Raw genomic sequence first — 23,113 nt, 5'->3', positions numbered from 1 at the left:
GTGTATATACACAGAGCTTTGTGTTACAATAATAATCAAGCAGGTGATATATTCGTCCCGTATGTGGCTGTGAGAATCTGTTGCCATGTATGAAGCAGTTACAAATGTTGCAGTTCTGGTATCTATTGACCCCTTCTTCAGAGATGCAGGAAGACAACTTGATATACTGATTTCTTGACATAGATTATGGTCTTATCAGTAGATCCCTGACGTAGTGGACCAGGGTATGGGATTCTGAACTTGCATGATGTCCCGATTACAGGCTTTTTAATAACCCCATGGGGATATCCCTGTGCTAGGAACTAGGGATGTCCCGATACCGATGCTAGCATCGGAATCGGGCCTGATACAGGGCATTTTGACAAGTACTTGTACTTGTCAAAATGCCCCGAAGCCTAGCGCCGAAGCTTGCGCTATGTTTTTTTTTCTTCTTCTTCTTACTTACCTCGCCGAGCGTCGCGTCACTGCTGCTCCGGTGGGCGGCGCTCCGAGCGGGGTCATCTGGCAGTCTCCGGGTCCTAATTTAGGTGGCCGGAGACTGCCAGATGACCCCGCTCGGAGCGCCGGCAGTGAAAGGAATTGGACTCTGGACTGGTAAGGTACTGGACTCTAGACTTAGTAATGCACTGGACTCAGGATTTAGTAACACACTGGTCTCTGGACTTAGTGACGAACTGGATTCAGGACCCACCTGAGACCCCACACAGCCCATCTGAGAGTGACCTTGCAGAGCCCACCATAGATCCTGTACAGCCCATCTGAGACTCTCTATGGTGGGCTCTGCAGGGTCTCAGGTGGGCTGGTCGGGGGTCTCTTTCCCTGCACATGCAGCTCGTTACCTGCTGCTGCTGGGACCCGGCCTCTTCCGCCAACACAGCTGTCAGGTGCCAGGGCCCCTTATATGGGTATCAGCTATACCACCCTGATGGCGGCCCTGTAGACCATGTCCCTATAGGTCTGGGGTGATGGGCACATAGTAGGCCACACCCACTACACTAAAGGGATATTGTATCAAATAAGCTTTGACTGCAATACATATTTTTTTTTAAAACCTCTAGTATGTATTCCCATTACAATTCTGATATTATAACATGCTGGTATATGCTGGGACTTTACATCTCCCTTTGTGGCAGCAGATAAGATTGCTAAATATATTTAAATAATTCATGTTTTATTGTATCTACATATAATGAGGCCTTTTGACCCTCTCCCTCCTTCTTGCAGTTCAACCACACATGCAAAAGAGAGCAGTATGTAAAGGCCGTCTGACTTTTGTCCTAGAATGTACTTCTGCAACTTAAAAATGCTGATGATAGTATCTTGTGACTATTAGTAATCGATCATGAGTTAATGACAAAAGGATGTGACAAGATACATAAACCATAAATGGTAAAATTGCAAATGCTGCTTGTTGATTGGCTTAGAGCTGTAAAGGAAATATGTGTATTAGAAATATGTAATGTGACGTAATTGTTGTTATAAATATGTAGTGACCGCCCTTAAAGGGCCACTCAGGAATTGGAGACGGTAGTCACCTGAGTCCTCTGCAGAGAATAAAGAAGATTTGTATTCCTGAAGTCTGTGTCCGGAGTCCATTGCTGGTTTCCCAAAAGCTGTTTCCCGCTACACCTTAAGGAGCTTATCTGAGGTCTGAAATGGAGTCAAAGAGCAAGCCACCTTGGAGGATTTAGAGTATATCTTATTTTTGAACCTAGACAGAATTTTCATCAGATCTCTGCTTTAAGGAGGGCTGTTTTGGGGTATTAAGAGGAGTGTAATGGGGGGCTGATCTGGGGCCTGAATGATGCCGACACCATTATTTTTATCCCCTGACACCAGAGACATTGTTCCTAGATTTAGCTGCTTATAACATCCTTTGCTGGTACCTATGCTGATCTATGCAGAGCACTCACATTCCTGCAGCTTTCTCAGATGTCTCTCTAAGGGGACTGTGGGTGGAGAAGGGGCTACATCAATCAGGCCTAGGCAATGAACCAGAAAGGAATGTCATGAGCAGTGGCGTCGCTACAGGGGGGCCAGGGGGGTCAGGTTTTCACTTGCACCCCCCCCCGTTTCCGCAATTAAATCAGCTCTCGGCGCTCAGCGGTTGCGACATGCAATGAAAATTATTAGTGCCCCCCCTGATCTGACTGTGGTATCTTATGTGCCCCCCCTATATATTGTTCCTAGAGTCGCCACTGGTCATGAGTATTATAAATACAGCTATGGAGAAAACTAAATGTAAGAAATAAGTCAGCATTGATATGAGAGGGTAGAAGGAAATAAGAGACGTCTTTATGAATTTAGTGAAAGGTCAGCATTAAAGGAGAACTATGGGGTTGGAGCTTTGCCCCATAGTTCTCCTAAGGGTAACGGGGAGGACATATACTAGCGTCACCCAAAGCTCACTATACTGAGACGCCGCAGCTGAAACGGATCCCGACAATTATGCCAGGATCCGCCCAGCTGCGTGAGTGACAGCTAGCTCTGCCTATCTAGAGGCAGAGCCAGCTGTACACAGCCCCCTCCCCCGTCCGTTCAGCCAGTCAGCGCTGGCAGATCAGAGCGGGGAGAGGGGAATCCAGTCACTCCCCTGTCATGGCTCTCGCTGTGACAGGATCAAGAAGTGAGCGAACGCCGGTATGTGTTCGCTCACTTCCCGATCTACTGAGCAGACGTGTGACAGTTTCATTGTCACATGTCGGCTAGAACTATGAGGATGTGTGAAAATCACTCACCTCATAGTTCTCCTTTAAGAACAGTCTTGACTGCCGCTGGCCTATAAGAAGATCTGACCTCTGTCATTGGCTTAGAAAAACATTTCAAATATCACCATTTTTTCCTATGAAGATTTTGTTTAGTAAGTTTTCCTTCACCGCCAGAGAAGGGTTGTTAGTCAGACACAAGTTGCTGACAGTTCCACCTCCTGCAGACTGAAAGGGAAGATAATTTGCGCTAGAATACATAAATGCCACATTTAGCAAAGTCTTTTCAAGACAATCAAAACACAAGATAACGAGCTGTTTTCTGTATAACAAAAAAAGGAAATCCAAGCTTCCTTCGACAGAGCCGGCATTTCAATGAAAGGACCAGGAAGCGGGGGCTTTCGTCTGCGACGAATTACCTGCCATTGAAAACGCGCAGCAAACGGCGTGACTGAGAGAGCGATGCACCTGCGAGGCCTGCGGAGAACAGCCACGGGGCAGAAAACAATAAAATTAGAGGGTTCTGTTCTGGTGAAAGCTGCGTTTCCATCAAACATCACAAGGCGACACAAAAATAAATACCAAGGATGGGGGAAAAAAAAGACTTGAAAGGTTTTGCTTGCCCAATATAAATACCTTTAGGAGCCGAGTCTCGAAGGGGAACACCCATTGGGATATTCTATGTAGTGTTGGACAGAGTGGGGACGGGTTTCTACCGATATGAGTGACCACTGTTAGGCTCTGTTCACACCTAGGCGTATCGAATATGTGCGTGTGACGCGCGTTTTTACCGCGATTTGTGGCAACAAACACGTGTTTCCGAGGGCTACTTGGCTGTATCCCAATGGAAACGCGCAACAAAAACGCCGCAAAGAAGCTCATGTACCTTTTCAGGCGTAGGCCGTTTTGTAGCGCGTTCAGACGGGCTGAAATACGGCAAGGTGTGAACCAGACCCATAGGAAACAATGGGATTTTCATGTTTGAGCGTTTTGTAGAGCGTTCAACGCTCTACAAAACGTACAGGTGTGAACCAGGCCTTAGGTTTCTACCGATATGTCCTCCTTTAGGAAACTTGGACAGGCAGTTAAGGCTCCTAAATCTGCAATATCCAAAACCAAAAATAACAAAAAGTTAGGCTGAAGGCCCTCAAAGGGTCTTCTGGCTGGTCCAGTGACATCATGGGGTTTTGCCTCTTCACCTCTGGTGGCAGCAGTGGACTTTCCATCCTCCTGCACTGAACAGGACTCTCAATGCAACAATAATAGGCCAATTTAATGGCGCACCCCCTGGGGTGGGTCCATGACCGCCTGCAGGTCAGAGGAGGTCGGATGGATAACACTGGCTGTCACTCAATCTAAAAGATGAGTGATAATTAGTGGCAGAGAGGTGTGGGGAGTACAGGTGAGTATTGCAGCAAAAATGCAATTATTGTATACACCCTAAAATCCTTTTCTTGGAGGCCATTGACGAATTCTAAGACATTTTTAGACCCTAAATGGCCGATAAAGACGCTGCTTTTTTTTATTGTTATTTTTAGTGGGCGGTTAAATCTTTTTTCTTTTATACAGGTTCTGCTTTAAAAACAGATAGAAAAGCACAGTACTGGGGGTCCCCGGTTCGAATCCCGGCCAAGTCACTAACTGCAAGGAGTTTGCATGTTCTCCCTGTGCTTGCGTGGGTTTCCTCCAGGTACTCTGGTTTCCTCCAAAGACATGCTGGTAGGTTAATTGGCTTCTCTCTAAAAAGTTGTCCCTCTTTGTATGCCTGTGAGATAGGGACCTTAGATTGTAAGCTCCTTGAGGGTAGGGGCTGATCTGAATGTGCATACTATGAACTATGTAAAGCGCTGCGTGAAATTGTCGGCACTATATAAATACCTGTAATAATAACATAGTTTTCATCAAATAGTCCCGGCTGGCTCGGACTCTAGTTCCAGATTTCGAGGGAGATTTGGTGATTTCACTACCGTGCTGCTCTTACTGTTAGTCTTGATAAGAACTCGAACATGAGAAAGCAAAGCCCTGCCTCTGCCAAGATTGCCACCTCCATAGAGATACAGTGCAGAACAAGTCAGAGAAGAGATCACAGGAAGACCAATACTGCTGACAAGGCCTTTTTCCTCTGCTTGCCTTTTTGTTTGGCCCAGCTTCCAGCATACAGCTCCTCTTTAAAGTGACATTAAAAGAGAAATATAAGCTAAGGTCTCGTTCACACCTAGGCGTATTGCATATGCGCGTCTGTCGCGCGGTTTTTTTACCGCGCGTTTTCGAAGGCTACTTGGCTGTATCCCAATGGAAACGCGCAACAAAACGGCCCAAAGTAGTACCTGTACCTTTTCAGGCGTGGGCCGTTTTGTAGCGCGTTAGGGACGGGCGGAAATACGCCAAGGTGGGAACGAGACCATTGAATACAATGGGATTTATTTTTTTGAGCTTTTTGTAGAGCGTTCGTCGAGCGTAGAACGCACTACAAAACGTTCAGGTCTGAACGAGGGCTAAGTGTTTTTCCCCATAGTTCTCTTTAGGGTCACAGGAGGACATATACTAACCTCCTCCTGTGACACAAAGCTCAGTATATAGTGAGCTATTGCCCGTGATATACTGAGAGCGCCGCAGCCAGGACAGATCCCGACTCCTCCCTGCAGAGAGATGATCGGGAAGAGAGCGGATCAGCTGCATGTTTCTGCTTACTTCCCGCTCCATAGAGCCGACCTGTGACAGCTTCATTGGTCACATGTCAGCTGGAAGTCACTCACCTCATAGTTCTCCTTTAAAGTAAAACATGTCCCCCTTCTACTAAGTTCAATTCTACTTTAACATCTGTATTTAACATTCCCAAAGCTGTGTATAGGTTTGCTGTACACACTGCTCCTATACAAGGCCTTACTCAACATCAGAAGTGGTAACTGTGAAGGAGGATCCTATACATCAGGGGTAGCCAAACTCCGGACCTCCAGCTGTGGTGGAACTACAAATCCCATGAGGCATTGCAAGATTCTAACAGCCACAGATGACTCCCGGAGAGAGATGCATCATGGGATTTGTAGTTTCACCGCAGCTGGAGGGCCGGAGTTTGGCTACCCCTGATGTACATCATATAAACATAAAAACGCTCTCTTCAGGCAATCTGCATGCATGCGTGTTGGCAGATTAGCATTCATCATCTGCTAGACACCATTCAGACATTACCATTGTGTGCAGCTGTTCCTGTCCCTAGCATGCAATTGCTGTGTAATCCTAAGAAAGAAAAAAAAAAGGCTCTCGGGACGTGAACAGTAGCAGCAATCGGCATTGAGGCGCTGTCATCGATTTTCCTGCTGCTTTTGCAACATTTCTCTCTGTGATAAACTGTGCAGGGCCGACTTATACAAGTTACAATGGTTTAAAAACAGAACTCACGTGCAGGTATGTTTCCCCGGAAGGAGAACATGGCTTAAAAGGAGAACTATGGGGTTAAGTCTTTTCCCCATAGTTCTACTTAGGGTAACGGGAGGACACAAACTAGCGTCCTCCCGTCACCCTAGGCTCAGTATACCGCTAGCTGTGGCTCGCGGTATACTGAGACGCCGCAGCTGAAGCGGATCCCGACGATTGTGCTGGGATCCGCCCAGCTGCGTGAGTGACAGCTGGCTCTGCCTATCTAGAGGCAGAACCAGCTGTACCCGCCCCTTCCCCCGTCAGCGCTGGCGGATCGGAGCGGGGAGGGGGCGTGTAAAACTGGTATTGGTGCATCCCTAGTTTTAAACTTTTAAAACTTTTTTTGTTGTATTGGGACAAGTAGATTGTCATGAAGGACAAGTAGATTTGACCCCCGCTTTAGCCCTTGGACAAGTAGTTTTTTCAAAAATTTCCACACCCCTGAATAGTATATTGAAGAGTTTTAGTTACTCTTCTCTCTCCTTCTATTAGCATGTTACTACTGCAGCACAACTGACTGGCTTCCTTTTGATACTTTTCCCTCTCCCATTGTGGGGACTGCGAGGGGCTTATGCCAAATCATGACACACGCCTGGCTTCCTGACCAATCAGTAAGCTGGGCGACGAGTCATTACACGCCGCCAGGCTTCCCGATTGGCCAGGAAGCCCGCTCCTTGCTCCCTAGTCATCACAGTGGGGCAGGGCCCTCCTTACCATATTGTCTTAAATGGTATTGTGATTGTAATGTCTTCCTTATATTGTAAAGCGCTGCGCAAACTTTTGCCGCTTTATAAATCCTGTATTATAATAATGGAGCCAGCTTCCTGGCCAATCAGGAAGCCTGGAGGGCAAGTCATTACCCACCCCCGATTGGCCAGGAAGCCAGCTCTATGCTCCCTGGTGATAAGGGGCATGGAGCCAGCTTCCCGGCCACTCAGGAAGCCTGGCAGCGTGCAATGACTCCCAGCTTCCCGATACCGGAAGTTGTGATATCGGGATAAGCATCGGGAGCATTTGGCCGAGTACAAGTACTCACCCAAATACTCGGTATCGGCACCCCTAGTAGAAAGTTATTTTTGCTATATTTAACCATGTCTAAGCTGTGCTGCCAGATCTCATCAGTTGTATACTAGATTTGAACACCGTCTGTCCTAACAAAGGGTTAAGGAAGCCTGGCTTCTGCTTTGTATGAGGAAACTCAGTCTGTCCCCAGGGACAGTCTCATTTAGATATTGTTCGGAGTAGCTTGCAGTCTGCACAAGGGCCTACTCCAAAGAAATATCTAAAAAGGTAAGAATTTTTGTTTCTATTATTTTAGGTATGCTGTGTGAATGGGAACAAAAACCTTCAGTGACTATTTGGCAAATGTGACTGCAAAAGTGTAAAATAAAATGTAAATGGTATTACAGGAACAGATTCAGACACAAGACAATTATAATGTGATAAGATCTCTCTTTATTGTATTTCTAAACCTTTAAAAGTCTAAAACTACTTCCTCAGAATCCAGTTACACCGCGTTGTCCCCGGCTGACGCCTAAGCCGCAGCTAGGGTTAAGTCTGGTAGCAGCATACTTTAAATATGTTTAAAAAGGCAAAAATCGGAACGGTTCTCAGTCCAGTCAAAATATACTTTTAAAGCTTGAAAACATTAGAAACATGAAGTCCCAAGTGCAAAAATAAGATGTTTGACTTATCAGTAAAATCCGTTTCTTGAAGTCCAGTACAGGACACAGGCAAGATTCAGAGACGGCGAGATAATATAGAGCGAGCATCAAGTGGTTGGACAATGGCCGGAGCTGCGAGGACCCTCCTATAACCCACTCCACTCCAGGAAACCCTCTGTTTATCAGGGAGCGATAGAGGACACAGAGGACTGGGATATTCACAAGCAATGCACCGAGGGGTGGGCAACACTGGGAAACTGCCAACAGGCCCATAACAGGAAAACAAAAAGAAACCCCAACTCAGTAAGAAGCCTGTAGCACCTTATGGCTAAAAATCACATCGTTAGGCACGAAGAGCCACCTGACGGAACTTACATATCTGCAATGCAAATGCCTGATGCCTAAAAGCCCAACAAGCACTCACAGATCTAGTAGAGCGAGTCTTTACAGGGAAAAGCATAATCTTACCCTTGACTGAGTAAACATGTATGATGACATGTCTAATCCACCTAAAAATGGTGCAAGGAGATGCAGGGAGCCCCCTGAGAGGTCCTTCAGGAAGAATAAAGAGAATCTGTCAGAAGAAAGCAGTAAGCGTTTGAACTGTGAGCCTGGTTTGGTTTTGGAGGTGGAAGCCTTGGAAGGCCAAAAGGAACTCTTCCTAGCCGACTAAGCAGGAGGGAACTAAGACTTACACTTGATTGGAAGGAGGGTACTTTTTCCACCTGTTGCCTTCTTGATGAAGGTATCCAGACTCTCAAACAGACTCTTCCGCCAAGGGGATCCTCTCCACGCCGGTTCTGTCGACCAGTATAGGATTCAATGCATCTATACAAAAAGAAGTCCTAGCCTCCACAGCTGACCCGTCCATGCAAATGCATAGGGCGCCTTGTAACAGCTCCAGACGTCCTGCGTCTCTCAAAATGGAGCTAGGATCATTCGTCCGGAGTCTGACATACCTCCAAATCATAGCCATTGCTGGCTGTCAAGTAGGGCCAATTAAGCCTTCAATAGGCTTTCCAGCCGCTTTTCCACCAGCTCTTTGAAGACCGGTATCCTCCATAGGAAGCGTGAGAGATTTGTTAAAGCAAGAGGTTTCTACCTCCGGTCCCGCCCACTTCTAGAGGGAGGATTCCTTGAAGGGGTATTGCTGACCAAACCTTTTTGGGAAGCAATTATTTTTTCAGGATGTTGCCAATCACTAAGGATTGCGTGGGAAAGGTCTTAACCCCTTCATGAAGTCTGAAGGGGTTGCACAGACTCCCGGCGGTGACCGGCTTTACAGTAGAAGCGATTCTGGCGACTCAGCTGTCACCAGATCGCTTCTACGATCCGGTAACCGGGCCGCCCCTCCCCCCGCCTTGTTTCCTAGGATCCGCTGCCTTTCCTACGGGCCCTGGACCGGCTTACTGGGTGTCGGCAGGAAGCTTGGGAGGAGAACGGCAAACATCCGTGCACTGATCCCCCTCCCCTACTATGGGATTGGGAGCGACGCATATTGCATCACTTCCGGTCCCATAGCTTTTAGTGCTGTGCTCCTGAAGCCCAGCAATAAGCTATTGAAGTGCGATCTGCACTTCAATAGCTTATTTAGAGAGTGTAAAGGTGACACTGGCGGTCTTTTGGACCCCCAGCATTACCTTAAAGAGTACCTGCCACTGCCATTATGCCATCACATGGAGGGCTTGTAAGCCCCCCTATGTGACAGCAATTAAAAGTTTTAAAAAAAGTTTAAAAACGAATAAATTAAATGTAAAAAAAAAAAAAAAAAAGTCAGCCGCCCCTGCGAGCACACGCGCTGTCACATAAACACGTGTGGGGTCCCCCTACGTACGAAAACGACGATTGCGCTACACATGTTGGGTATCGCCGCGCATGCCGGAGTAATTCTAGGGCTAATATTTACACGTATCTCTAAACTGATGACCTGTGGTGGCTTTTAAAGCATTGTCTATGGACTTTGTGGGGTACTGAATACTGTTGCATTTTAACGGACGCACACAATTTTTAACCTGGGCATGTTGGATATCTATTTACTCGTTGTAACCTCATCTTTTATATTTTACAACAAAAAGTAGTTTTATATTGTGTTTTGGGGCACTAAATGTAACAAGTGCATTTTTCACAACATTTTTGGGTTTGATAAGTTGCGCTAATGTCGTGCAACATAACAATTTGCAACTGCCGCCATTTTATTCTACAGGGTCTTGGCTTTCAAAAAACATATAATGTTTGGGGGTTTGAAGTAATTTTCCTTTTAAATTTTTTTATGGATTATAACATGGGTGCAAAAAAATGCCTTGGTCCTTAAGGGGAACCTACTCTGGTAACATTGAGAAGATCCTGTGCAGGGTCTCCAGGGACTGAGTCACACCATTGTGGATATGCCACTGTCCTGGATGTGTATAGCCAACACAACATGCTGCACCATGTGCCAAGGTAAATGCCTAACGCAGAATTCAGTGCCCAAAGCGACATTACAGGCCAGCTCTGCGTCCTAAGTCCAGCATGGCCTAGGCACGGTCCCCAAAGCTGATGCCATGGTATCCCAATCCAGAAACTGCGGGGTGGCCGCCATGGCTGTACACAGCCAGGACATCTTGACTGAAGGAAAACACAGAAGCATAGGAATAAGGTAAGTGAACTAACACACATCGGAGGGTCTCCACAGCTCTGGCCAGTGTCCAATCACCTTATGATACCCAGTTGTCTCTGATTCTGCCTGTGTACTGTACCTTACAACCAAGAAAAGTTTGTACCGTGCCCTAACAAAGCAGGGCGTCAACAATCCCAGACATGCCAGAGTAAACTTGAACGATTCCCTGAGCAAGCAGCAGGAAGGGAGCCCATTAAGAGCTGTAATAAGCAGTTCCAGGCTCCACAGGGGAGGCTCAGACTTTGATCTCAGGGGGTGGTTGGGGGAGCTTTGATTCGGTAAGGTTCGTCTCTGGCACGTCTGCCTCCTGCACAGCTTTATACTGAGCGGACCTCTCGTATTTGGTTTTAAAAAGCAGTCCGTGACCTGAAAAAAGTAGAAGGAAAGTTTCAGTGCTAAAAGGTCAAAGCCTGCAATGGCGCTCTTCACAAGAAAGGCCCAAACCAACCTGCACAGTCTGCCATCTCCCTGAATGCATTTATCTTGCAGCAGCTGCGACACAAATGGAACACACACTTAGTGCCCTGCAAGACAGGAAGACGAGAATGTTGCTCCAGTCTCAATCTGTGATAACAGATGATAGAATAAAAACAGAGGAAAGTAGAGAAGGAGCGATAAGGAGGAAGTGAAGCAGAAAGGAAGATTAAGGGAAGTGGCGAAAAGGGAAAGGAGGGGAGCATACGACGATGTGAGGGCCAGTTCACACCAGTTGCAGTGCGTTCTGGCCAGAACGCACTGCTTCGCATTGCGGCCGGCGATCAAAATAGTGCCTGCAGCATTTTGATTGCACCGCACGCACAATGTGCCTTGCGATCCCGTGCGGGCGATCGCATTGCGGCCGGAGGGTGCCATTCACTTCAATGGCCCGCCACGCCCCCTCCTCCCCCTACTAAAAAGTGAGCCGGTCGTGCGTTCTGGACAGAATCGGGCCTGAAGGCACTGCAACTGGTGTGAACGGGGGTGTGAACGGGCCCTAAAAAAGGTAAATGTAAGTTTCTAGACGCACCTTGGGATTTCCACACTGGTCACATTTTGCATATTTAGCTGAAAAAGCAGGAGAAAAAAAAAGACATTAATATTTTACAGAAAAATCAGCTCATATGTCAGTAAAAAAAAAGAAGTTAAAGCAACTGGACTTGCTGTATTTTTCATGAAGACATTTCACTGGCAATCCAACCAGCTTTCTGAATTGAGAAAGCTGGTTGGATGACCAGTGAAGCGTCTTCCAGAAAAAATACAACAAGTCCAGTTGCTTTGAGTTCTTTTTTACAGATATACCCTGACCTGGATGAATGAGAACCCTTCACAGACATCAGCTCATACGGAAAGAAGGCCGAAAAGAGGTTCTCTGGAATTTCAGAAGTTCATTGATTACATTAGATGGATGTTTGAATATTAGATGTTGTGTCCTTGGTGCTTTGTTTTGCCCTCAGAGCAAAGAGCTGTGTAATAATATATAATATCTAGAACCAAATCTGCAAACAGGCATGATGTGGACCCTATAGACCCAGCAAGTTTTAACACTGGACCTTCTTTGGACAATTCTGAAGAACTGGCTTTTCTCAGCATAGCTGGCCTTAAACCAGCTCAAGATGGTGTTAATCCATTAGCTACCTGGAGCAAATAAAGACAAAACAGAGCCGTAACACTAACAGGCACTGTAGTGACTTAAGGTCCATTGGATTAGACCAAGTTCAATGGGAATCTGACACTATTGAAAGTGTCAGTCTGAGGTTTTGTCAGGCCAAGGTTTACCATCAATATATTGGAGATCAGCAGTGGGAGAAATAAGTATTAACTATTTTCTTTTCAGGGACACTTTACATTTTTAGTCAGTTTATATAGACTAAATTGCTGCTGCCACCGGGAAACCAGCTAAAGCATCCAACCTGCAATGCACTCAGCAGGGTTAAAGAACCTTGCTAAGCCTGACACAACTCCAGCAAACAAATGAAACAAGTTCATGGTGCCACAGAAGTTTGGGAGGTTTATTTAAAAGAGCAAAAAGGTGCTTACACGTGCACATGAATTAGTCAAAGTCTCTTTACTGGGTGTTTATTCCAAATTAAACTGGCCATACGCCTTTAGATTACCTGCAGATTTTCTATGGTCAGATGGAAAAAGTGCAACAGATTCCTCCATCTACGCTAAACTGTGCAGATGGAGGAATCTCCCGCTGGGCCAAGCTTCAGTATCTTGCTGGTCGGCCCCGCTGGCTCTCAAAATACCTGAACAATCTGATTGGATGCAGGCATTTTGACAGCCAGCGGGGAAGACTAGCAAGATACTAAAAGCCTGGCCCAGTGGGAGATTCCTCCAGCCACAAAGTTTAGCATAGATGGCGGAATCTGTTCCACTATTTCCATCTGGCCATAGAATAGCGTAGATGGAGGAATGTGTTGCACTTTTTCCATCTGACCATAGAAATTCTGCAGATCATCTATAGTTGTATGGCCAGCTTTAGTCAGAAACTGATTTGACATTAGCCTTATGGTTAAGTACTTGTTGCATGAAATATGTCAACGCAGCCTTCTGGTAAATGCTTGAGTACCCTTTGCTCTTTACATCTCCCTATCTTGCATTTGACATAACAGATTTGTTTTGTTTGCTTGAACATGTGAAAAGCCAACAGTCTCCGGGCACTAAAGCTGTACCTACTCCCTGGGAGTGATGTTAAGAATAAAAACACAGGAGGTGGCAGCCCCCTTGGGTATGACGTACGTTTTACAGAAGGGTCGAAGATTTTGTTCGGATTGCGCAGTTTCTTTTTTAGTTTGTTCTTTGAAAGCTGCTCCGTGTTGCCATCCTCCTCCTCCTCCTCTAGTGCTCTCTTGGCTCGTGTCCCGCTCTCCTCCTTCTCCACATCTTTGGGCCTGAACGGAAATAAAAAGCAGTCACAATGCAGCACGTTTGTATTGGAGATCCTGCCTCGTGTCAGAAAGTATGGCGCTTCTGTCCTTTCATCTACAGCTATGATTCAGAAGGGCAACTGCTTGAACATGTCAAAAAGGTGGGGCTCATAAAGGCCAAGATTGTGAGATGTTTGAAATATTGTGTGAACTGCACTAGGAGAAAGGCAAGTGGCGACACAAATAAAAGGCTTGCCCCAATAAGAGCTGAAAACGACAATTTCTGAAACATGGGGCACAGACTTGATGATGGATTTTGCCTTTCATCTAACTTTAACAATTAAAAAAAGCATCCTTACTAGTATTCTGCCAAATCTCTTCTGCTACTTACAATTTCTGTGTCCTTGGCGTATAGGGGCGCGTTACAACACTGATGATATCATGATCAAACGCCCTCCGTACTCTCCTCCAACTTCTAGTCCCCTCTCAGCTTGCATCCCTTTCATCCAATGATCATTCTTATTTCCTCCTATCCCACTTTGTGTTGTTCCCTTATATTCAGTTAAGGCCCTCCACTGTTCCCAGACCCCTATTCTATCATTTGGGGGCTGGGCACCTATTGGAGATTTCCTCGAACCGGCAGTGCCACGAGGGAAAATGGAGCCGGCTTCGGAAGCAATCAAGAAACCGGGCAGCAGCTAATGACACGCTACCTGGCTTCCCGATTATCCGAGAAGCCGGCTCCATGCTTCCAGAAGTACCGCTATTCGGTATCGGCGAGTACTGAAATATAAATATCGGTACGCGGTACCGAAAAAACGGTATCGGTGCATCCCTAACAAAGTGTTTAATCTGCCAAAGGATTTGTAAGTTTGTTCAGCATGTATTATGATCCTGTGTCCCTCTCCTACAAGACAGCTGGACCCCTCACTCCTGGTGTCTTGCCTGTAGACTGCAATGCAGCAGAGCCACAGAGTGTAGGACCATCTCCACCGATAAAGTAGCAGCAGAACACTGAAGAGGTAACTATTATGCACTTGAATAGACAGCACTGTGCAATGCAGGACAACCTTATTGGTCACTACTGCAGCCAATCCTAGTCTGCAAAAGGACAGCATATTGTAGTTGTAGGTTTTATTTCAATCTGCCTGGAGTTCAGGTTTACTTTCCTAAACACTTCATGTACACAGGCTTCCTCTGGAAAAATTGGGGGGAGCAACTGCTACTTTGCAGAGGATTTCCAAACTCAAAATGGCAGCAATAAATGGTGAGCATGAGCAATATCTCCCACCCCTCTCCGAAGCTCCCATTTGACCAATGGCACAGGATCGACCTACACTGATTCTTACACATCTTAAGAAATGACTGCAAAATGACAAGGTGTACTCACAGCGGTCGTACATAAGGTTGGCATATCCAGTGGGGAAAAGGCAAGTCTCCTGCGATCTCATCACCTTCCTTCTTGTTAGCTATTTCTTCCTGCAAAAAAGGAAATCATGACACTGATCCTCTCTCATTTCATATATCAATATCTCCTAGACAGTGGCAATTACTCCTTACAGTAAAATGTCTATATATTCCCCACCACAAGGCTATCAGAAGGATTGCCCCAATGATTTGTTTATTGTAAAGAACACACCAAGGGCGTACGATGCCATAATTTGACTGCAGCAGCTGAACTGAGCCCTTTTCCCCAGTTACTCCGCTGGTACAGGATTAGATGTGGCTTGGTTCAATCTCTAGTAGATTCTCAACAAGCCTTAAAACTAGGGATGCACCGATACCGGTATCGAGCACCGATATTTTTTTCTGTATTCACCGATACCGGAAGTCCCATTCAGGAAGCCAGGCAGCGTGTAATGATTCGCCACCTGGCTTCCCGATTAGCAGTGAAGCCATCCCCATGCTTTTCGTCACTAGATGACGAGAAGCATGCAGCCAGCTTTCTGGCCAATCAGGAAGCCGGGGCGCTGTGTAATGACGCAGCACACGGCTTCCTGATTGGCCGAGAAGCCGGCTCCATGCTCCGTCGTCGCCAAGTGACAAGGGAGCATGAAGCCGGCTTCCCGGCCAATCAGAAAGCAGGGCGACGCGTCATTACACATGACAAGTGACGAGGGAGCATGGAGCCGGCTTCCCGGCAAATCAGGAAGCCTGGCAGCATGTAATGACGCGCTGCCCGGCTTCCTGAAACCGGAAGTATCAGGCTAGGCAAATATGACATGCTCATGCAAAAGACAGCCGCACTCCAAGGATCCTCACCAAGATAAATCTGTAATAAAGATGTTATAAATCCTTGGAGTGCGGCTGTCTTTCGGATGTGTTCTTTGGCAGCGATGGCATGCTTGTTTGCCTGCACCTGGTACGCGATGGTGTTGCGAGCTGGCTTGGGAATCTGAGCGGTGTCCTACTCTGCGCATTGCATAAATATGACAAGCTCTTATTACCTGGCACTTGACCTTCAGTTCATTATTAACCACAATGATGCTTCCCAAGGACTTGGCCTTTGCCAGTTCTTCACGTAGTTCCTGGTAAATCTGCAGACTAAGACATGAAAAAAGAAAGAGCAGATGTCAGCTAGCATAATGAGATTAGGTGAAATGACAGTTTTGCTGGGGAAAAAAACACAACATAGCTACATATAGTACATTGTAAGATTTGAGCAAACTTTACTGCAGAAGCCCCATTCATTTGTTGGCAGCCTAAGACCCCCATGATTAAAGTATGAAGTTTCAACTGCTTAGTGATATTAAAGCCAAATGGTTTTTAAAAACCTGATTAAATCACTTACAACTCTCCTAATAGTCATCATGCTACATATCGGGTCAGAACGACCAGGAAAGCTTGTTCAAGAAAGCAATTTTGTTCTCTTTATTTGCAGATCATCTGTTAATGACAAGTGACGATGTATATTCATAATGCACCTAGAGACAAGCTTGGAGAAGAACGGCTATTATTATTTATTTCTATGGGAAGGCGGATATGTTAGAAAATTACTTTGAAGACTGGAAACTGTCAGATTTGTGCATCCTATGCGCTCTGCATCAAAAACAAAACAACAACAACAAAAACCCTTCAGAAGAACATCAAGCGAGCAGGAGTAATGCTCAGACGATGGCTCTGAGGGGGTTCTTTTTAAGTATGCTCTGAGAATATCTACAGCGCGGTAACACAAGCGGAATAATAAGCAGAGCCAAGAAGCCTCATTACGGCATCCCCAAGAAAGACGGAGCATGTACATTTCAATTTCAAAAGGTGCGATGGGTCCCCGGGAGGATCGCGCTTTAATGTCTCAGAATAAATAGCTTCACAGGATTCCGACAAAACCTACCACCATTTCTCATCACTAGAAGATGTATTAATCATCTTACTGACGTTATTACATGTCAACATTCCCTCCAGACTGGAAACAAAAGTATGGCACACGTGGTTCAAATGTGCGGGGAAAGGTCTGTGATAAGTATGGCAACCGGATTCGGCAGCTTCTGTAAGCCTGCTGCATGATAGGAGTGCTAGCAAGAACATTTCTTGTTGCCCTTGGCAACTATTAATACTAGGGATGCACAGATACCGGTATTTCGGTATCGAGTACCAATATTTTTTTTTCCCGGTACTCACCGATACCGAGTATCTGGAAGTCCCATTCAGGAAGCAGGGAAGCCGTCCCCGTGCTTCTCATCATTAGGTGACCTAGTATCGGTGCATCCTTAATTAATACAAATTTTTTATATCAATTGTCCAGTGATGAAAGGACAGCAAGAAGCTATGGGCGACAAGACATTTTCTAATCAGCACACATTTTAATAATCCCTTTCCTGACCAGACATTAAAGTAGAATGCCACCTTTACTGCAAACAACCTTCCTACTCCCTCCAAAGTGTGTGTGTGTGTATATATATTATATTTATATATATGGGGGATAAGTAGGGGAGATTGGAGAAAAATAAGGGAGGGATGGGGTTTTGTACTCTGTATTGAGATAACTGAGTGTGTGATAAAATATTTATATATATTTATTGCACTTTTGAAAAGAGAGAGGGAGGGTAAGAAAAATGCACTGGTATGTACTGTATATATACATACACATACACCTTTTGTAGTGTACATGTAGATAGGTATCTGAGTGACGTTATCAGGTAGCTATGTGCAATAATTACCTGTATAGGAGAAATATTTAGAAGTATGCAATAATTTGCACTACACATACTGACTTTAAAATGTGGAGGAGGTTACCTAGAGAGTAGAGGAAGCAAGGTTGTGGACTTAGCATTGTTCATGAAGCAAACAATGAATTCTTTCATATAGTGGTCATTATATATATATATATACACATACACACACACACACACACGTGTGTATATATATATACACACACACATACACACACACACGGGACCAACAAAAAGTATGGACACTTCAACATGAAAATATATGCATAAAAATGTTAATTACTAGATTTATATAAACATCAAAGGGCAGCTGTAAGTCATGTTTGAATTATGGAATTATGCAGTCACATTAGGTGCTCAATTGACGTCACGGCGGGGTGTCAGCCGGTACCCGCTCCAGTTGACACTTAGCACCGGGACGCCCCCGGGTCAGGCTAAGCCAGAAATTATGACAGGGATAGTGTGCCTCTGGAGGCCCCAACAGTACAAGAAGCCTGTTACTGCCAGCAACCAAACAAAGCTGACAACTTTTGGGACACAAAAGAAAGCAAAGGCCAATACTCACGTGTGATGCCACAGTTTGAAGAGATGGGCACGAACAAAGGACAACGGGCACGTGTATTGCTGGACAAGGTCTAAGTACTCTTCCGCCATCTCCCACACCATGGGACTCCTTCCTTCAAACAAGGCCGGGTTATGGAGATTCCCCTCTGAAACCCAAAGGGACATTTTTGTTAGCAGACGGTGAGACACTGTACCATTATCTCATACCATGAATGTCATATTAAAGCCCAGTTCTAGCTGGGAACATCCCTCCTTAATAGTCTAAACATTTTCTTCATGCACCCCTATTTTGTTCCGATGTCTTCAGCTTGTGTCTGTCCCTGTGCAATGCCTCTGCAAAGTTTTAAAGTTGACCTTTACCCCCATTCATTAAAAATCCCCTCAGCATGCAGCTCTGCACGTTTAGACAAAATCATCTTACATTCATTAAACATCAGCAGAGCATTGCTGGGAAATCTCACTACATCTCAGGGAAAGGCATTTTCCTCCCCTGAGATATTGTGCATGGTCACATGTCCTAGTCACATGTGCCAGAGTTCCAGGAAGTAAAGGGAGATGGATTAATCTGCCTTTAGTAAAAATGGCCACCGTTAGAAGACTGGTGAGGAAAAGAAAAAAAAGATATGCAAAGAATAAAAAGCCGGGAAGTATCTGCTGTCATTATGGAACATTTCTAAAAGGTTTACTTGTTGTAATTTCAAAGATATGGGTCAAGTTCCTCTTTAAGGCTGTTTTCTCAAATTTGCCGATGATTCAATCACTCTAAGCTCTAACATTAACCCCATCAATGTCTCTATGGCTCTAGTAATGCACACAGCATGGCTTAAGGTTTAGAGATACCTGACCAACATCCCATTTCAAAATCAAAGGTATTAAAGTCCATGCCCTGGGATCACAGGAATGCTGTAAAGAAACAAGCGAACCGGTGTGTCAGGATGCAGAATTCATAGTTGACTCAATGTCTGCAAGCTGCTCAGGGACTGACGCAGCAAAGCAACCTCAAACTACAACGTTTCCACCGCCACGCTTCACAGTTGGTATGAGGTACTCCTCCTGAAATACTGTCTTTGGTTTGTGGCAAACATTTTACTGCTGCTGTGACCAAATCTATATTTGATTCATCAGTACACTGTTCCAGAATCAAGAGTACCAATGGCTCTGGAGATACCAACCTGCGCTCATCACCCCCTGGACTCCCGTCTCTTGAATACATCGATCCACATCACTAAGGTACTGTATATTCCCATTGGCAAAGACGGGAATATTGACAGCATTGCTACAATAAAAAAAGGAAACGTCCATTAATACAGCACATGGAAAAAAAACAAAACAATCAGCATTCACTACTATGCAGAGAAAATGGCGCTGCGGCCTGTACTGATGCTAAAAGCTGAACTCCGGCCTTCCCTTCCACACTGGTACCGGCTCCTCTCCAGGACTGAAATTGTTACTCTGATTCCACTGCACACTGCGAGCTCCTCACAATATGCATTAAAAGCTGCAGCGAGTCAGATAAAACCGCATAATTTCCTGGCTGAAGAACATCCAGCATCCTCTACCTCTTTCCTCCCCAGGCTGACTGTCCCTGGCCCCACCCCTTTCGTTCACTGGATTTCAGTTCTTTCGCTCATGGGAGGCTCAAACAGCACATGTGGGCATTACCCAGGGCAGACTGCTAGCAAGTGCAGCTTGCCTAGGAACGCCCACTCTACCAGACTAACATCCACCGATCATGGGATTTTGCTTGTATCAGGGCTGACGGCTCTTGAGAGAAGATCTGAGGCAGGGTGCAGTGATGTTTCCAAGAAGCTATGTACAGCCCCCTTCCAGGGACCAAGGATCAGGTGATTATATCAGCTTTGAGTCCCCATAAGCAAAAGAGCACGTAACTCTTGCAGGGCAGAAGTAGCCCCACTCTAAGGGTACTTTTTTATTTTCCCGGAGTGCTTCTTGATTAAATTGTGAAAAGAGAAAAACATTGCCAGAAAACTAGTAAGCTCCAATTTTCTCCTTTCAGCTGAGAACGCAGTGTTGTCAGGCCTGCCCAATCCCCCCTTCTAGACAACAGAACACCTCTTCTCTATGTTGTTGAGATGAGAAGAGAGGGAGGTGTTCTGTAGTTCAGGAGAGAACATTTCCAGCAAAAAATATTTCTATCCTGAGACCCCATAGACGCATCGCATGCCTCACCTCACAGCTTTAATGTGTTCCCAGGATGCCACACCCGTTAAGGGACCTTTCTGCTCCTTGGTGCGACCGTGAACTGTCAGCAGCTGCAACCAGAAGGACCTCGTTACAAGTCGGTATAATCGCACGTGAAACGTTTTCTCTGCAGCTAATCCGCACAAGACGCACCCACCTGACAGCCGGCTTTCTCCAGTAACTTGGCGTACGTCACAGTCTTCTCAATCTCAGAAAACACGCGGATCTTGCAGGTGACGGGCACGGACAATTTCTGGTGCGCCAACTGAACTGCGGAACGAAATTGACAATGAGCAGACGAGACGATAAATTCAGAACATATAAAGAGGACTTCACTATGGGGGGCACTTACTCATCTTCTCCAGGAGGACCCATTCGTCTTGTAGAAAGGCTCCATAGTGACCTGAACAATGGGGAAGGGACAGAGGTTACAGGGACAGTATATAGAGAGCTGGAGCAAAAGAGGGACCACTGTGCAGTCAGCAACAGCGGGCCATCAATATAAACACGTTTCCAATAAGGAATTTCAGCAGAAATTTCCTGCAAGGCTCGATGAGGTTCTGGAGGCATTAGGAGGTGGCTGCGGGGCGAGCGTGGGGAAGGCATTAGGAGGTGGCTGCGGGGCGAGCGTGGGGAAGGCATTAGGAGGTGGCTGCGGGGCGAGCGTGGGGAAGGCATTAGGAGGTGGCTGCGGGGCGAGCGTGGGGAAGGCATTAGGAGGTGGCTGCGGGGCGAGGGTGGAGAAAGTATTAGAGGTGGCTGTGGAGTGAGCGTGGGGAAGGTATTAGAGGTGGCTATGGTGTGAGCGTGGAGAAGGTATTAGTGGTAGCTATGGGGTGAGGGTGGAGAAGGTATTAGAGGTAGCTATGGGGTGAGGGTGGAGAAGGTATTAGAGGTGGCTATGGGGTGAGGGTGGAGAAGGTATTAGAGGTAGCTATGGGGTGAGGGTGGAGAAGGTATTAGAGGTAGCTATGGGGTGAGGGTGGAGAAGGCATTAGAGGTAGCTATGGGGTGAGGGTGGAGAAGGCATTAGTGGTAGCTATGGGGTGAGGGTGGAGAAGGTATTACAGGTGGCTATGGGGTGAGGGTGGAGAAGGTATTAGAGGTGGCTATGGGGTGAGCGTGGGGAAGGTATTAGTGGTAGCTATGGGGTGAGGGTGGAGAAGGCATTAGAGGTAGCTATGGGGTGAGGGTGGAGAAGGTATTAGAGGTGGCTATGGGGTGAGGGTGAAGAAGGTATTAGAGGTGGCTATGGGGTGAGCGTGGGGAAGGTATTAGTGGTAGCTATGGGGTGAGGGTGGAGAAGGCATTAGAAGTGGCTATAAAGGGGTCACTTACCTCTCTTTGCAATCATCTGCGGACAACCGAGGTTCAGATCAACGGCATCACAATAGTCCTGAGCCAGGAGAGCCGCCTGGATGAACACTTCGGGGTCATTTGCACAGAACTAAAAATACAATGAGAATGTCAGTGGCAAGTACAGGAATTCATTATCATTGCTTGTAAAGGATGTGATGAGTGAGTCAAAGAAGTGGTGAAACTGGAGGATCAGGATGACAACTCCCTCCCTGCATGTCGGATGCAGTATACAGGTAGATATAGGAACCCCTCCACCACCTATTGTCATATATAATGTACAGGTATATGGGGCGCTCCTTCCATGTCAGATGTATACAGTATACAGGTAGATACGTAAACCCCCCATTCGGCCTTATGTCATATATAATACACTGGTAGATATAACGCACGCTATCTCGTACATATCGTGTGATATATCACACAGTGGCTCTATGGCACCCCATTGCCGCCCACCCCACCATACATCACCTGGACGATAAGGGGCCGGTCCTCGGGGCACAGCTCACAGTACAGGTTCTCTTTGCGGTAGTTGGGGTCCCTCACGAAGACCTGGGCGTGTAACATGGGGGTGTAGCAGAGCTGGGCGCCGTGTCTGCGGCTCAGCAGCCTCCAGGCCAGCTCACTCTGGTCCACCATCGGAGCCAGCACGTAGCGCGCCCCGTGCAGGTTCTTCCGCCAGAAGTACAGGCCCCCCGGCTTGTCCATGGTGAGGGACGGCGGCCCGGCTTCTCTCACTCTCCTTCATGCCCGACTGACACCACCAGCCGGGTGCTCCACACGAGCCATGACTCGACCACTTCCGGCCCCTCCGGATTCCCTACTTCCGCTCGGTCCGTCACCGGCTTCAGCCCGCCGTGCATCCTGGAAGCCGTCCCTCCGGCAACAAAAAGAGAGCTATTTAGTTCCGTGCTGTAGCAGGGTTATGAATAAGTCCCTGTCACATTAGTCTGCAGGCCATGTCAACCAGGCAAGGTTGTGTGTGACAATGGGAGTAACTTGTTCTCTCTCTCTCTCTCTCTCTCTCTCTCTCTCTCTCTGCCGAGCATCTGCCTCCAGTGCTCTAATCCCTACAAGGAGCAGCTGCAAGCTTCCTCAGTGCCACTTTTCAAAAAAATGTTTAGGCCACTGTGGCTAGTTTTGGTTCCAGGCACCAACCACAGGTAGAGCTTGACCCTTATGAATGGTGACGGTGACGGTGACTACTTTGTGTCCATAGCTGATGCAGAAACTATGAGAAGGGAGGACCCTGTGGACTATTGGGTGTTCAGAGATTCCAGAATGGCCCACTGGCTAAGGCCCCATTCACACTGAGCGACATGAAAATCGCGCGACTTTGAGCGATATTGCGCGACGAGATGTGAACAGCTACATTGAAATGTATTGGTGAAGCTACATAGAGCGATATCGCGCGGAAATATGAGTGATATCGCTGCAAAAATCGCGCGATAAATCGCTCAATGTGAACGGGGCCTCAAGCTTGCACGATATGCACTGGAGGTGCTGGCCTTCCCTGCTGTGTGTTCTCCAA

At 46.5% G+C, this 23,113-nt stretch overlaps 1 protein-coding gene across 1 annotated transcript; it reads right to left on the bottom strand.

Annotated features, from left to right (window-relative positions):
- Positions 1 to 10,582: 10,582 nt before the first annotated feature.
- DUS1L (dihydrouridine synthase 1 like) lies at positions 10,583 to 22,405 on the bottom strand. Its single transcript, XM_018561770.1, has 13 exons — positions 22,054 to 22,405; positions 21,565 to 21,673; positions 20,579 to 20,629; positions 20,384 to 20,496; positions 20,215 to 20,297; positions 19,197 to 19,300; positions 18,026 to 18,170; positions 15,739 to 15,835; positions 14,682 to 14,770; positions 13,164 to 13,315; positions 11,449 to 11,486; positions 10,891 to 10,966; positions 10,583 to 10,808 (listed from the first exon to the last, which is right to left on the bottom strand). Exons 1-13 carry the CDS (start codon positions 22,288 to 22,290, stop codon positions 10,678 to 10,680), a joined length of 1,425 nt encoding a protein of 474 aa, XP_018417272.1. The 5' UTR covers positions 22,291 to 22,405; the 3' UTR covers positions 10,583 to 10,677.
- Positions 22,406 to 23,113: the final 708 nt, after the last annotated feature.

Source organism: Nanorana parkeri, unplaced genomic scaffold (assembly GCF_000935625.1).
Source record: "Nanorana parkeri isolate BGI_ZX_2015 unplaced genomic scaffold, ASM93562v1 scaffold544, whole genome shotgun sequence".
Classification (NCBI taxonomy): domain Eukaryota; kingdom Metazoa; phylum Chordata; class Amphibia; order Anura; family Dicroglossidae; genus Nanorana; species Nanorana parkeri.
Note: the sequence above shows the minus strand (reverse complement) of the source record. Positions and strands in the feature narration are given on the sequence as shown.

Coding starts and splice junctions, on each gene's coding strand:
- DUS1L (XM_018561770.1), bottom strand. CDS start 22,290: ATGGACAAGCCGGGGGGCCTGTACTTCTGGCGGAAGAACCTGCACGGG. Junction 20,630..21,564: donor GCAGATGATTGCAAAGAGAG/GTAAGTGACCCC, acceptor CCCATTGTTCAG/GTCACTATGGAGCCTTTCTA. Junction 20,298..20,383: donor TGGAGAAAGCCGGCTGTCAG/GTGGGTGCGTCT, acceptor TTCTGGTTGCAG/CTGCTGACAGTTCACGGTCG.